Source organism: Corvus brachyrhynchos, unplaced genomic scaffold, assembly GCF_000691975.1.
Source record: "Corvus brachyrhynchos isolate BGI_N302 unplaced genomic scaffold, ASM69197v1 scaffold187, whole genome shotgun sequence".
In the NCBI taxonomy this organism is placed as follows: Eukaryota; Metazoa; Chordata; class Aves; order Passeriformes; family Corvidae; genus Corvus; species Corvus brachyrhynchos.
The window spans coordinates 1,481,461-1,497,571 of NW_008239050.1; the positions used below are offsets into that span (position 1 = coordinate 1,481,461).

Here is a 16,111-nt window from a genome sequence, read left to right on the forward strand (position 1 = left end):
AATGCTTATTCAAGGTGCTGATATAAACATGAATATAAAACGGCAAAACATGCTTTACCCTATTGGCCTTGTATAACCAGTTACATGTGTTAATTACACAACATGACATATGTATGCCATACAGTATTAGCTCTGAAATTTATTTATATATATTTATTTTAGATTGTTGTATTAAACTGATAAAATAACTTTTTTCTTTAACAGAAATTGAAAAATTCCAAAAAGGGGAAGGAAAGGAAGAAGAAAAGTATATTGATGTAGTCATCAATAAGAATATGAAGTTGGGACAAAAAGTTCTGATTCCAGTAAAACAATTCCCTAAGGTAAGACAAATTTTCATATTTGATAAATTTAAGTTCTTCTAAAAGATATTTCACTAGTATCTTAACTGGTTTTTTTTATGTAACATTTAAAACTATTACCAGTCACTACTGTTGCTGTTCTGCAATCTGTTCTGTAGGAGCTCTAAGGTAGAAATTATTCTTGTTGGAATAAATGTGCAGGAAAGTGGTGCTGGTCACACAAAACAGTATGTTGAGAGCAAATAATTGAACCATATTTTTGGGATAGCAGGATCCTCCTCTTCAGAATATCAAAAGGAAAAACAAATGTTGAAGTTGAATCTGATGCCAGGCTTTGAAACTTTCTTATTGTAGCTAGAAGTGCAGCTTAAAATGCACCATTAAGGAACTAATTGTGCAAATTTTCTTCTCATCCTCCTAAGTTTCAGCCATTGTTATTCTTGAATGAATTATAGCTTGACTGCTAAATTATGCAGTCTGTTCTGGAGGGGTAGAGACTGTTTCATTAATATCTTTGCCCACCATGAATTCTTAACACTTCTTTACTGCCGAGTATTATCCTGCACTAAAATATTGCTGCCTGGAAGCATTTATGCAACATTCAGTAGGCTGTGGAACTTTATTATTTTGGTACTGCTTAAAATTTTAAGGTTAATGTTATGACAATAAAATTAGCATTTTTTTAATTTGTTTGAAATGGCTTTTTCTTCCTATTAGAAATTTCAAGTCTTTCTATTCATGGAGGAAAAAATTCACCATTCTTTCCTCCTTCTGTTTAGGAAAACCTTTTATAATTTTTTTTTTTCTGCTCAGTATCAGTGTTTTTCTCACAAGCCTGTGCTGGGTGACTTGCAGGGATGTCTTTGCTGCTGTTCCAAGTTTCATGAAATACTTCTTGAGTGAATGCAAGGCTGCGCATCATGTGGGCACCTCTTCGGAACTCTGACTTAAGTTATCTTTATGACTAAGTAGAGCTATATACAAGCCTACAGACACAAAGATTGGTAAAATATAGGGGCTGCTTACTCCACAGTCAGTGTTTGTAAACAGGATGTTTTTCTTCTAAATGTTGAGATGTAGATACTTGGGCTCAGGGGCAAGAAAGGCAAAATGGCTATTAAAAAGGGAAACACTGCCCTCTGAAAGACACTTCTGCTTCTTTATCTAGTGTCAACTTTCTTTATAGGACTAAACACTGAAATTATTTAGGATAGCTAGTAGGGAAAAGCCCTTGCCATCTTTTGAATGGCTAGAGATGCTCTGCTGTTTGATCAGTACTCCTGACCCATAGAGACACTGAACTGGAATAAAGTCTGGTGTGTGATATGGAAAGAAGCCTGAACTTAGATCCAGGGGTGCAAATTAAAACAGACATGTCCTGTGAGTTTCTGCATTTCCACTAGGACTGCTCCACAGAAAGCAAAATACTGGTATCTCTATTCACATAAATCTCTCTTCTGCCAGAGTGAATAAAATCCTAGATACTTAATATTTAAGAATATTTTTACCCCAGTATTTGGGGGCTCAACTTCCCTTAAAAATTTCCATTTTATTACATATAGATGGATATTTGTTAAAGGTTGCTCATTAAAGATTCTGTACAGTCAAAATGAATTAAAATTTCTCACTAATAGGAGTAGTCTGGGAGGTGAGTATCAATTCAGAATTATAATAGGTACTCTTGATATTCTCTGAAAAGCACCTGCTCTAAACCACAAGCAGTTACTGCAATTTGCTCTCACTTGGTTACTAGAACCAGGCTCTTGGTTTGATTTCTGAGATCTAGTAAATTATGGTACATTTTATGAAGTGACACAGCTTGAACATGGCAAACTAAGAACCTTATTCTGGCATACTGTAGTCTGCAGTAAGTGACACAAGTTTTAAGTGCCTGTGTGTAGGAGAACAAAGTCTTTTTGCATCATAATTTTTGAAGTGCTAATCCTATTTATATTTCACGTGTTCAGAGAAGGGCTCAGAAGTTAGAGATGCTTTGTCAAGATTTTTGGGATAGATGTGGGGTTGTTCCAGTCATCTTGGTTCCTCTGAGCTGTATGTAGAATGTATGTGTTGAATATTTATCTGTATTGTCTGATTGGTGACAGCCAAGATGGCTTCACTAAGGGCAAGTTGTGCCTGAAAAAACTGGTGTAGTCCTTTGACAGGGTTACAGGGTTGGTAGATAAGGGAAAAGCAGCTGACGTCATCTACCTGGACTTGTGCAAAGCATTTGACACTGTCCCATGTGCCACTCCTGTCTCTCAACTGGAGAGACATGGACTTGATGGATGGACCCCGTGGGGGATAAGGAATTGTCTGGATGGTAGCAGTCAGAGTTGTGGTCAACGGCTCAATGTCCAAGTGGTAACCAGTGACAAGTGCTATTCCTTGGGGGCTGGTACTGGGACCAGCAATGTTTGACATCTTTGTAGGTGACATGGACAGTGGCATTGAGGGCACCCTCAGCAAGTTCACTGACCCCCAGCTCTGTCGTGCAGTTGACACAGGCTGGAGGGACGGGATGGCATCCAGAGGGGCCTTGGGAGATTAAAGAGGTGGGGCTGTGCAATCCTCATGAAGTTCAGCGGGGCCACATGCAAGGTGATCCCTGTGGGTTGGGGCAAGCACGAATACAGGCTGGTCAGAGAATGGATCAAGAGCAGCCCTGAGGAGGACAGCTTGGGGTGTTGGTTGACAAGAAGCTCAACATGACCCCTAAATGTGCTCTCACAGCCCAGAAACCAAATGTGTCCTGGGCTGCATCCAAAGCCCCATGGGCAGCAGGTGAGGGAGGGGATTCTTCCCCTGTGCTCTGGTGAGATCCTACCTGCAGTGCTACATCCAGCTCTGAGGTCCCCAGCATAAGGACATGGACCTGTTGGAATGAGTTAGTGGAGGCCATGAGGATGACGGGAGCTGGAGCACCTCTGCTAGGAAGATGGGATGAGAGAGCTGGAGAAAAGAAGGCTCCAGGGAGACCTTCCAGTACCTAAAGGGGGTTTACAAGAGAGCTGGAAAGAGGCTTCTTAAAAGGGCATGGAGTGATTGGACAAGTGGGGATGGCTTAAATTGAAAGAGGAGAGATTTAGATTAGATAGTAGGAAGAAATTCTTTACTGTAAGAGTAGTGAGGCATTTGGCAGATTGCCCAGAGAAGCTGTGGGTGCTCCATCCCTGGAAGTGTTCAAGACCAGGCTGGATGGGGCTTTGGGCAACGTGATCTAGTGGAAGGTGTCCCTGCCCATGGCAAGGGTGTTGGAACTGGATGATCTTCAAGGTCTCTTCCATCCTGTACTTTCTGTGATTCTGTTCTGCGGAACTTACAAAAAAATATTGTGATCCTCATAAAAACTTGAAATGGTGTTTCACATAAATGCTTTGTGCCTCTGCACTGCTGTTCTCTGTGCATGTGTGCAGTTTCCTCGACCGTTTTACCTGTGGTAGGTGTTAGTATTGCAGCAAATATGTTGGTAGAAAATACCAAGGGAGAATTCCTCAGAAAAGTGGTTAAAAGACTTGTTTCTCATTTTTGAATTTTCTTTCCTGCTGATCAGTGTTGGTGACAAATGCTTCAGAAGAATGAAATTTAAGACTTAAATATGGATTAAATCTGTGCAAAAAGATCTTCTGCGTGTTAATATTGAATTTAGAGTTCTCCTATCAGGCAGGCCTGTTTGCCTGCAGTCCACACTAATGCTATTACCTGTTGTGCAAAATCCTGGACAGAGATACCTCCATTTTTTCATGAGATGCAGTCTTTATGGGGTTATTGACCTGAGAATCTGCTGTTTGAAGCTGGTAAAATCATTACAGTAATTTATAAATCTGTCAAATGAGCATTGCATTACCAGTTTCGGTTTAATCTAGCTAACTTCGGTAATCAGGATATAGTGAGAAAAAATAAGTTTGCTTCAATTCCATCGACACCGTAGTCCCCTAAATAAACAATCATGATTTTAAACTGGATCAAAAAACCACCCAAGTTATTAAAATTGTTTATCTCTAACAGGGTTAAATATCTGTAAATGAAACTAACCACAGATATAAGTGATTTTGTCAGCAGAAACTATTTCTTTGTTTATACTTGCCAGGGGTGACTCTGGGAAGGAAAGATGCCTCTGCTATTCAGGTATATTGATATTTCATTAATCCTATCTTAATTTTTTCTTAAAAAAGATGTCCATGAACTGAAACAGCCCATCAGTGCCCTGCCCCATTCAGACAGCTTGCTAAGCCTGAAATGTGTATTATATTGCCTTCTCCTTCTTTAAAACTTTTCTGTAACTCTGACTCCTTGAATAAGTCATAATAGCCTCAACACAGGTCAGGCAGTCCAGGCTCTGATCAGACCAGCCTGGCATGGTAATGCTTGCTCACATTTCCTGTCCTGTCAGATACATTCTCATGAGCCCATAGCTGGGTCCTGTGCAATTACCTCTGACAGCCCCGGAAGGTTACAGGTTAAGTGCAGGAGAAGCTCTTCAACTAAAGTGCAGAGCAGCTGGGTTTCTGTTGGAAGAGAATCTGGTAGACCTCACGTTCAAAAGTATGTATTGCACTTTTTTTGGTCTTCTTTGCTCATCCTGGAACACCTTATGAGTTTCTGGTCTTTCGCTTAGTGCACAAATAGTTGAGTGTTCCTGGTGATGTATTTAACTGGCCTCCTACCTAAGAGCTCTTGGTTCCTTCTATGGTACTCTCTAATTATATCCTTTAACTGGGAACTTTTGACTTGCTCAGCCCTTGGTAGTGTTAGTTAACAGGTTTAATCTCATGCTACAGATAGTTGGTCTAAATATTTTTGGTTTTGGTTTTTTTTTTTATATCTGGATCTTGATAGAATGTGATAGAATAACCAAGACAACCTGAATTTTGTCTGTGCTTTGAAATAATTCAAGATGGTTAGTCCCAGGAGTTATGTTCAGCTTCTCCTTGAGGCTGGTTATGCATTTGAATAAATTTCTTTGTGTTATCTACAGACTCCTGTAAAAAAAAGCCCCTGAATTAATATGTCTTGATATGGTGACAGCTAGTTTTACTGGGTAAGACAAAACCTCTACAGATTGCAGGCCCAGTCACATCTTTTCAAATATATGATTGTGCAGAGTCTTACAGTTTTTCGGTTTGGTCCAGCTCTGCAGATTTCTCCAAGAGGTCTGAATTGCTGTGATACAGAAATTAATCTGAGGTATTTAGGTGAAGCTTGAATAAGCTTTGGTAATGCTGTCTGCAATCTTGTTGTAACTGGGGCATCCACTACAAGTAAGGATTAGAGAGGTTAGGCTTTTATGCAACCTTATAGGAAAAAAGGCCAACTTTTTGAGGTAGCATTGAGTTCTAAATCAAGTTACCTGTAGTTGGGAGTCCATGTGGATGCTGGATGTCTAAACTGCAGGTAGTAGAATGAGATCTTGTCAGCTTAGGACACTGAGATTAGGGCGACTTGCTGTTTGATCAGCTGAATACCTCAACTGACTCTGGGTTGTGTGTGAAAATGTGACCCTTTGTCTCGGTTTGACACATGTGACAAATGTGTCACCCCAAGACACCCTTAAACCTGTATTTCTCTTGTGTTTCATGCTTGAAAATAATCTTCAAACTTGCACAGACTTAAAGGCAGAAAAGATGAGCTGGCCACACAAGGAAGGTCCTGATGTGGTTGTGTTGGTGAAGGGACTCTGTGGATCTGTCCTGACTCTGCTATGAGGAGCCATCACGTGTGAAAGGTGTTTTAGAGCTTTGTTGTGCACTGTGAGGCAGGAAGGTGTTATCCCCCTCTCATACATCTAATGAATATGCATTGTGAAGTAGTTTAGTCTCAGAAATCTGATTTTGCTTTGACAGTTTGCTGAACTTGGGTGTTCTGAATTAGGTGAAAAAAATAGCTTCCACGGATGGTAAATGGAACCGTGATGGTTTTCCATGAGATGGAGCAAAACTGTGGGGAACAATTATTTCCGTTTTGACAGGTTACCATTTTAAAAATTGCTCATAGATCTACACTTAAATACTGGGTAAATCTCAGATTTCAGGCAGAAATGGTCTGTTGTTCCCTGAAGTGATACTTTAAATATATTTTCTCAAAAGTTACTGACTTGCGGAACTGGTATCCATTTAAGCCTTTTAGCTCAACTTTTAAAGAGACAATATCTGTTTTAAAATGTTGTATTCATATACAATATATCTGCAGTTGTTATATAAAGTCATGGAGAGATTAGTATTTTAATCACATGACTAGTTAGAAAGCAATTTTTCATAATAACTAAGCTCTAAGGATTTATTAGAGTAGAAATGAGAAAATGTGGTTGCGTAACCAGAAGTGATGTGGAGGAACAAGCATCAATTGTAATACCAAGGATAACTTTTGAGCAACTTTATAGTAAAATGGACCAAGCTTTCTGCTGTGAATAAATGTTTAAAGACCTCTTACCACGTTACATGAAGGAGAGTAGTTTGTGGTGTAACACAGATGCTTAAAGCACTTACCTTTCTATAGAAACTTTATCTTTCTGAGATGATTGGGAAAACCTTGAAGTTTTCCTTTTTTCAGGTCATTCTAAGGGAAAGTGCTCTGAATCTTAAATTAACTTTTTTTTTTTTTTTCTAGTGACCCTGTCGCAGAGGAACCATTGCAGAAAACTAATATGTCAAGAAAGATTTCTATGGCTTTAATAACAATGGAGTGCTTAAAGCTTTACAGGAAAGCATTTGGTCAAGAATTTATACTTTCACTAAGTATTTTAAGCTGGATGAACCATTCTTAGCAGTCTTGCCTTGGTTGGGGATAAACAAGGATTACTTTTTCTATTATATCCCCTTTTCTGTAATATATACATTTTAAAAATGTGGTATCACTGGCATTAATTCTTTTTTTTTTTTTGTTATAATTCATATAGTAGATCAAATGGTTCTGAAGAGAATATCCTGTTCTATAAATGTTCTTCGTAACTGTGTTTCTCTGGAAATGTTTTCAGGGAATAGTTTCAAGCAGTGATTTGGTAAGACAACAAATCTCTAGATAACTGTTCAAGTCATGTTTTGATTCGGTGATTCTGAAGAAATAGGTGCTATGCAGTGATGCCCATAATCTCCATTGTATGATAACTGAAAAAATGCTTCTTAAAATGAGGATTTTTGAACATCTAAGAAAGGAAACAATTTTCAAGCAAAAACCTTATAATCAATTTTATTTTGTTGCTTCTATTGTGAAAGATGTTTTCTATTTAAGATGTATCTTAAATTGGAGATTTTTGTTACACACTTTAGGGTAATCTGTAAAAGGGGAACAGAATTTCAGTACAGTAAACCAGTACTTGCCAGCTAATAGACACCATGGTCAAGAGAAAACCCCATATCCCAGGAATTTGAGGAAGGGCTGTTGCACTGCATAGTATCTTTACCCACAAAGTAAACCAGAGGTCCAGGAGGATGTGCTTTCAATGATCAGAGATTTTAGGAATAAGAACACCCCTCAAATCTTGCATACTTTTGCTCAAACTGGTGTATTATCTGATGATATTTTGTTCAGAGGGTACCATTTATCAATAGCAGAGTATTATTTGGTTAGAAATGTAGCTGAGGTGCTAATTTTTCCCATTTTATCAAATTGTTTCCTCCCAGGTCTGTTAATCTGAATCTTGATACTGTTTTTGCAAAGATGCCTGAAGTTTTGCTGTAATTTTTTTTGCTTGAGATGCTGTATTTGTATACTCTTCAGAGCTGGCCTAGAAGCAAATTTGAATTGGGGACTTTATCTCTTTTATATGCCATTGTCCATAGTTTACTGATACTTACCTAATACATTAGAATCTGTCTTAATGCAGAGAATTCCTGATTTGACAAAAGTGATCCAGTGTAGAGTAACATTTATGGTTGGCTCTTTAGAGTTCATTTGTCCTGTAGAACTGAAAAGTTCACCAGCTTGCACTGGAAAGCAGTGTGACTGCTTTAATACAGTATTAAACTGAAGCTGGTGAAGGTGAGGATTGTTTTTGGTATTTACACCAGTTTGGAGGTGATTGTGCTGTACTTGAGAGGGGCAAGTAAAGAGAGGAGTCAGGCATGTCTGATTCTGAGCCAAAACTAGTGATTGTGACTGGTCTGACTTGGGCAGAGCTGCTCGGATGTCTTTTTGTTACTATCCAATATGTCTAATTCAGAGATAGTTTATAAGCTTGAGTTCAGTAATGGACCTGAATTTTTTCTTTTTTCTTGTGCTCTTGGGGCAAATAAACCCTAAATGTGGAACATGGGAAGCACCTATGCAACTTGTGAGCAATTTTGTGTAAGGGCTAACCTGGATCTGCCAGGCTTACTTGCTTCTGTTACACCAGCAGATAAACAGGATTTGCTAGTTTTATAAGTAAAATTTGTTTTACTGTGTGCTGATTTTGTACCTTTAGGTTTGAGTCCTACTATTTGATTGAAAGCAGTATGTAAGTAATAATAGTAACTTAGTGACTGATACTTTGAATGTTTCTATATCTATGAAATATTTCAAAATAAACCTTTGATCAGATGTTTCCAATTTGATGTAAAAGGAAGATAAACCAATAGTTTGAAAAAAATGCAGTACCTGTTCAAAGTAAATAATCTGTTTTCTACTGAAAGGATTCCTTCAATATCATAAATGGATCTTATTTATGGAATAATCAACTGAAGTGTTCCAAAGCCTTTTAGCTTTGTTATGTGGGAGCAAAAATGCTTTGTGACTACATTGTAAGCCATTTTTTACTAACCTTTGTTTGTGCTTTTAAGCTACACCTAGAAGTACTGTGCTTTCAAATCAGCAGAATTTCAGACTTGTAACACAAATTTCTTATGCTTCAGACTTGTCAAATCGAATATTTGGAGCCTCAGTGCACAGAAAAGAATAGTTCAGTGGATATCAGGATGCAGACAATGCATTTTCATGTTCATTAAATGTGTCTAGAACATGTCATCTGTGCAGTCCTTGTGTAAGCTGGTGCGATGTCTGGCTTTGGCACTAGAGATTTCATGGTTTTGAAAAGATGACAACTTTTGGAGGTATTGAAGTTTTGTTTGACAAGTTTTAGGTTTACACAACATTAAACTGTTTGGTTTTAACTAAAAGAATACATCTGCAGTAAAGAGTTAGTGCTTGTTTTTATTTCTAGTAGCATAAAAGGCTATTATAAACAGATGTAAGTAATCTTAAGTAATGCTTGAGAAACTGAGGTGGTTCTCTACATGAAAGCTTTACTTTGAGCTTAACTATGAACTTCCTTTAAGGAAACTCTTGAAAAGGAGTAATTGACTTCTGGAAGTTCAAATTTGTTACAAATTGTATCAATTTGTTTGCTTTTTTTAGTTATACCTTCAGAAACAGTAAAATCAGAAGTCTGAGTTAAAAGGAATCTCTAGAGAACATCTGTGCCTTCAGATGTTCAACCTTCTGTTGAAATAATGATTATAAATTAAATTGCACAGGACCCCATCAGTGGCCCTGGGTCCTGAATATTCTCAGCAAGGGAGATTTCTACCTTTATCTGTTCAATCTTTGTGATTAATATTTTCCTTAATTGTATCGTAGGACCTATATGAAAACAAATGGACCTCTCTAATAAAAAAAAAATTAAAGAAATTGCCTGAGAATTTCTTGATGTGGCCTGATAATTTCAGAAAAGACTGGTTCATTCAAGGCCTTAAATTAAATAGGTTGTGTGGACTGTAGCCATGCATAAGCTATTTTCTCAATAGCATTATGTCAGGTCTACATTGGGAATTGAACTTGCAGCTAGTAAGGGGAATAAACTTACATTTTCATATTTAGTTGACTTTTAATACTTGCTTTCCTTTTTGTCTAAAGCTGAAAGAAATAAGCTGGAGCTGTAGACTTTCTGCACAGTAGGGTGAGTGCAGCTGCACCTTTCTTCCATCAGCACTTCCAGTGTAGCAACAAGAGATTTGGGACTGCCACTGCCCCATTGCCAAGTCCTTTCAAATTACTTCAGATGAACAGGGAGATCAGTGCTGCCCATCTTGGCTCTTCAGTGACTCAGTAGTAGAGGGACAAGCAAAGAACTTACAAACTGTTTCATAAATTTGAGGCCACAAAGCTTAAGCCCATTTGTTGTTCAGCATCACTATATTTTATTTCTACCTAAAACTATCTTTTTAACATGATTGTGTCACTTCAGTTGTTGAGTACCTCAACCTTCTTATCTGCTGTGACCAGTTTTCCATCATGGTTTATTGGTGGGAGTGGGGGATAACACCTTCTTTAATCTTCCTTTTCTGTTTGGGATACCTGGAGAAGCCCTTTCTGTTACTCTTTGTGTCCTTTGCCAGTTTCAGCTTCACTTGGGCCTTCCTCACCCCAGCTCTACACAACCAGACTTGATCTCTATTCTCTTTCCCAGGTCACCTGTCTTCCTCTGTCTATGCATTTGTTTCTTGCCCTTTAGTTTGACCCGCTGGTCCCTACTCAGCCATGCTGGTCTCTTGCCTGAACTCTTGCTCCTGGAAATCGCTTGCTCTTGTGTTCAATGGAAGACTTCCTTAATGATCTGCCAGCTCTGTTCCACTTGCCTATCCCTGAGGGCAGTCTCTCAGGGGATCCCACTGACTAGCTCCCCAAAGAGCTGGAAGTCTGCTTTGCTAAAGTTCAGCAGCCCAACTTTACTCCTTACCTGATCCATATTCAGTGCATGATCGCTGCCTTCAATCTTGATGTCCCCAGCGAGCTCATTGGCGTTGGTGGGAGTAACGCTCCCCTCTGGCAGGTCTGTCTATTACCTGGGTCAGGAAGTTATCCCACATGCATTCCAGGAGTCTCCAGGGTTACCTGCAGCTCACCGTGCCACTTTTCCAGCAGATGTTGGGGTGGTTGGAGTCCCTCAGCAGGACAAAAGCCTTGGGCACAATGCTTCCTGTAGCTGGAGCAAGAAGGCTTTGTCAGCAGGCTCCTCTTGATCTGGTAACCTGTAGTGGACACCAAGTTATCCTTGAGTTCAGATGCTTCTGTGTTGCTGGAGCCACTGACATTCTAGTAATTGTACTATTTGGTTGTACTTAATGTTTTTTAATTTATGATCTAATCATTGTTTGCACCTAGGACTAAAAGTTGTTCCAGCAAAATATCCCACTGTGCTCATTAGTTTATGATTAAAAATCCAATGAGGTTAATGGGAGTTTTTTTGTTTTCTTACAGTTCAACTTTGTGGGAAAACTTTTGGGTCCACGTGGTAATTCCCTAAAGCGTTTACAGGAAGAAACACTGACAAAAATGTCTATTTTGGGAAAAGGCTCTATGAGGGACAAGACAAAGGTAAGGCCTGAGTATGTCAGTGGAGTTTTGTTACTTACTTTAAATTTCTGAGGAGGGGCGTAAACCTGGTAACAAAAATTGGGGCAAATAAAAAGCGTGGGAGATCCAATACTGGTTTTAGGTTAATGAATCTCCTTGGCTAACCAAGCCAAAAATCCACATGCACTGGGCAAACCAAGCCAACAGATGTCAAGTAATGGAAGACAGAGAGGATTTTATGGGACCCAAATTGCTGTCAAAGAGGGATACTGGAATGAGAACAAGCTGTAGCTTTTGTGTTGGTCTTCATGGGAAATGAAAAAAAAAGCCTGAAATGCTTCATGTATGCCCAAGGTTGGAAGATGTGGGCCAGTGAGTGAGCTTATTTTCATTTGTGTGCTGTTGTAAGAGTTTTAGTGTGTAGTGTTTTCTTAGAATCACAGAATATCCCAAGTTAGAAGGCACCTACATGGATCATCGAAGTCCAACTCCTGGCCCTCCAAGTAATGGAGAAAGTAATGGAAGCATTGCCAAGTCATGTTACAGAAGTAAAATAAAATACAATAATGAAAGTGAATTTGCAAAAAAAAGCATAGAGTGACTTCAAAAGCTTGTTTATGGGAATGATCTTAGAAAAACCTGCATTGAAATTCTGTATGTTTTGTTAAAGGTGCTGATTGAAATGCTTTTTTACCAGGTACTACACAGAAAATTGTGACTTTTCTATTGCTTGTTGCTGTTACCAGCCAACTTGATTGATAAACACAAAAAGCAAGATTCTTAGCACTCTATTTTCTGCATAAACTAGCTGCACAGTGATTATTTTTCCTCTTTAGGAAAAAGGGATGGGGAATGCTTTATGCCAGTGTATACTAAAAGCCAAAGTATATGGGGAACTCAACTAGCTTCCAGTGCTAGTGATGGCTCATACATTTTGAGTAACTGTGCTTAAAGTATTTAACTGAGAAACAGTTCCTATTAAAACTAAATATTTGAGCTGTGATGTTTATATTAGGTTAATTCTTATTTTTAAGATCTCTTATTTATATTGCAAAATAATGATCTCGCTGACAGTCTTATCCTGCTGAGTGACCTCTTAATATTCTTGCTGTGGGTGCTCTGACAGTGATCTAAACTATTTTTTTGTTTTTCTTTTAAACATCCTCGTAGTTAATCACAAATCATGTAGATAAGAAAGTTACTCAGGAGAAGCAGAAATGGATTGTCACATATAAACCTCAACCCATAATTAAGGGGTGTGCAGGGGAGGAGATTTCAGCTATCATTGCAACTTACAATTTTAGTAATCTAAATGGTGAAGTGCTTGCCTGCTGCTTGCCAAGGACAGGAAGCTGCAGGGGAGCTTAATTTTTTAGACAGCAGAACTGCTAAGTATTTGATAAAATGTTATCTGGTAAAGCAATGAAATTATTTCTAGTGCTGGTTTCATCCCTTGGACCTGTCAGATACACACGGGTGGGGGGCAGCCTGAGAAAAGCAAGTGCTGCCCTTTAGGTCTGTGAATATTTTGCATGTGAATGTCAGTTTTTGAGAACTGAGCTCTGCTTCACTACACTGAACTCAGCTTTGCAGTCATTGAAGTGGGTTGGGTGAAGGAGGATGAAAGACAAGCTTGCTTCTGAAATAGCTAGTGAACTCTTTTGGTTGATGTTCTCTTCCCTCATCTCAAATGCTGTTAGCTTTATGTCCAAATAGCACAGTTCTGTGAAGGATGCACTCATTGGATACAAACTTCAGTGAGAACAGAAAATAAGTATCAAAGCGGTGTAGTAATACCAAGATTGAAATGGTATTGGTAAAAAAATCTTGCTCTTGTGGAATACTAGATCAAACCTGTTTCTGTAGACTTTACAAACTGGTGCACCTGGGAAAACTCTTGGAAGCATTCCCCCTTGTGCTACAGTTTCTGTGTGTGAGCAGAAGCTGTTGGCTCTTATTTCATGTTACTTTCTTAGTTGCAGACATCTGAACACGAGTAAACAGTGTCTGCAGATTCCTCTGGAGAAACTTCAACACTTGCACTACAATGTTTAAAACAAGAATGTGTAAAACCAATCTTTTTCTTATCTCCTAGGAAGAAGAGTTGAGAAAAAGTGGAGAGGCAAAGTATTTCCACCTAAATGATGACCTGCATGTTTTAATTGAAGTATTTGCTCCGCCTGCAGAAGCATATGCCAGAATGGGACATGCGTTGGAAGAAATCAAGAAGTTCCTCATCCCTGTTAGTATTTTTTTTTTTTAATGAGAATTCTGGTAGTCTTGAGTGAGAAATGTTATCTCTAAAACTGAGTAAGCTGGTTTAGTGGAAGGTGTCCTTGCCCATTGTAGGGAGTTTGGAACCAGATGATGTTCAAGGTCCCTTCCAGCCCAAACTGTTCTGTGATTCTGAACAGCGCACAGTATTGGTCAGGTCATGTTCCTTAATTTACTTTGTGAAAGAAATGATGATGTTGTCAAATACTTTGCATTTTGATACAGGCAGTAATTGGGTGAGTCTGTAACTGTCCACACAAATCTCATGATCTGACCTACAGTAAAAGCTAAACTTATTCTTGCTTAACTAGTCATGTGCAAAGTATCACAACAACTACAAACAGTTGTAAAAATCTGCAAAATGTGTGGCTTGTCTGTTTTCTTGGTATATGTGGAACATTAGTTTTGTTTAAGAATAAATACATTTGAAGTTGTATTATTTCTCTCACCTCCAATCCTGGTTTAGTGTTGAGTGCTGAGAATCAATACAGGTTTATCTTGTATCTTTATTTTCATCACAATACTAGTGATACATGAGCTATACTTGTCTTCTGGTGTATACTTGAGCTTCCATTATATGGATGTATAAAAAGAGATCTGGTTTCCAGTACAAGTTTATACTCCAGGTTTGGGATACATCTAGGCAATGGGTTTCTAGTGTCTTCTATAGAGAGACAGCTTTATTTGCTCATCATGTAAGGACCAACCTTACTGCTTTACAATATTAAACTCTCCTAGGAAGCTGGGGCACTTGAGGTGATGTCTGTGTGTGAAGTTCCCAACTGTTTTAGCTCTTGAGTGAACATTCTTCAATCTTTATTGGTAATCAAAGGAATGATTATAGAAAGCAAAGCATCCCCAAGGTGCACTGACTTCTGTTTATTTTTACTGCTAAAAATGCTACCCAAGTGTTAGTCTTTATTTGTGTCAGATCTGGGAAGTGTGGGGGCCTGGTTAAGGAAACTTTCCTGAGGCATGTATCTGCATGACAGCAGCTTGTAAATGTTTGAGTGGAGCCAGCGTGGCTGTATTGGGGACCAGTTGGGGATGTCTCTTGTACAGCAGTTGTTGCTGATGACCTGTCAGTGCTCCTGTATGTATTTTGGGGATTATAGTTGGTACCAAACCTAATCCACATCCATGAAATCACCCAGAGAGTGGTTGGGCATGGGAGCAGGCTCTCCAGGGAAGTGGTCACAGCACCAAGCCTGACAGAGTTAAAGAAGTGAACAGCACTCTCGGGATGTCCTGTACAGGGTGAGGATTCAGACTTAATGATCCCTGTGGGTCCCCTCCAGCTCAGGATATTTTATGAATCTAAGTCCCCAGGTGACTGGAGCTGTGTACTCCTTGACTATTTCTTCTGGCCTGGATTTGTTTGAATGGAGTGAGTTCATGTGCCCCAATAATGCACCATGGCATGAACCAAAACATGATAAACAACAGTTGTCAGGAGGTTTATTAGGAATATGTCCTGATGTGAAATAACCCTAATGTAGATGCATCTTAAGGCTGTTAAAAAACAAGGAGATGTCCTGGGCGTTATGTTCTTGTGTTACAAAGATCAAGCATCACATTATAAATTTGCGTGCAGGTTCCAAATGGCTTTTTCTTGATGTATATGAAAAGAGGTGAATGAGCATACTGCTGTTCAGGCATCCTAACTGATCAGACAGGGGATACTCAACAGAATATTTGTAGGAATTCTGGGCTGTCATAATGTTGAAGGTTACTGTACTTACATGATTCATGATTTAATGGTGTGAAGAGATAAGGGAGAATTAAGTTCTTGAGTATTCTAGACAGCAAACAGCTGCCTTCTTTTAGATGGGAATATGTTCAATTTGATAAATGCTTCTGGCATGTCCTGGAAGGAAGGATGTCTGATCCCTGTGCACCCTCCATCAGAGGTCTTGTTTTTCTTCACTGAGCTTGATTTCCCTAATGTTGCCATAAATGAAGTAAGCTTGTCAAAACCTGGTCATTAGTGTGTTAAGCCAGTAGAATTACAGACTGATAATGAGCAATTCCATTGACTGCTGGTTATACACTTTTCCATCTTGATTTTTGATCATTGCTCTTTATTATACTGAGTTGATCCGCTGCTACATAATCTTTCTTGAACTGTGGTATCAAGCCAACACTGTCTTAATTTCCCTTTGGCTTTTCAAATGTAATCTTATCAGAATTGCTCTAAATGCCGTAATCTCTTTTGCCTGCCCTCCCCTTGCAGCAGCCACTGAAGGAATAAGGAGCAGCTTTTTCTG

At 38.9% G+C, this 16,111-nt stretch overlaps 1 protein-coding gene across 1 annotated transcript in view; it reads left to right on the top strand.

The window, feature by feature from the left end:
- The first annotated feature begins 202 nt into the window (after positions 1–202).
- Positions 203–16,111, top strand: part of KHDRBS3 (KH RNA binding domain containing, signal transduction associated 3) — a 65,602-nt gene continuing 49,693 nt past the window's right edge. The window contains exons 1-3 of the mRNA XM_017739061.1: positions 203–323; positions 11,475–11,591; positions 13,666–13,812. Of these exons, the coding sequence (XP_017594550.1) occupies positions 276–323; positions 11,475–11,591; positions 13,666–13,812 (312 nt within the window). The 5' untranslated portion in view covers positions 203–275. The remainder of the gene's footprint in view (positions 324–11,474; positions 11,592–13,665; positions 13,813–16,111) is intronic.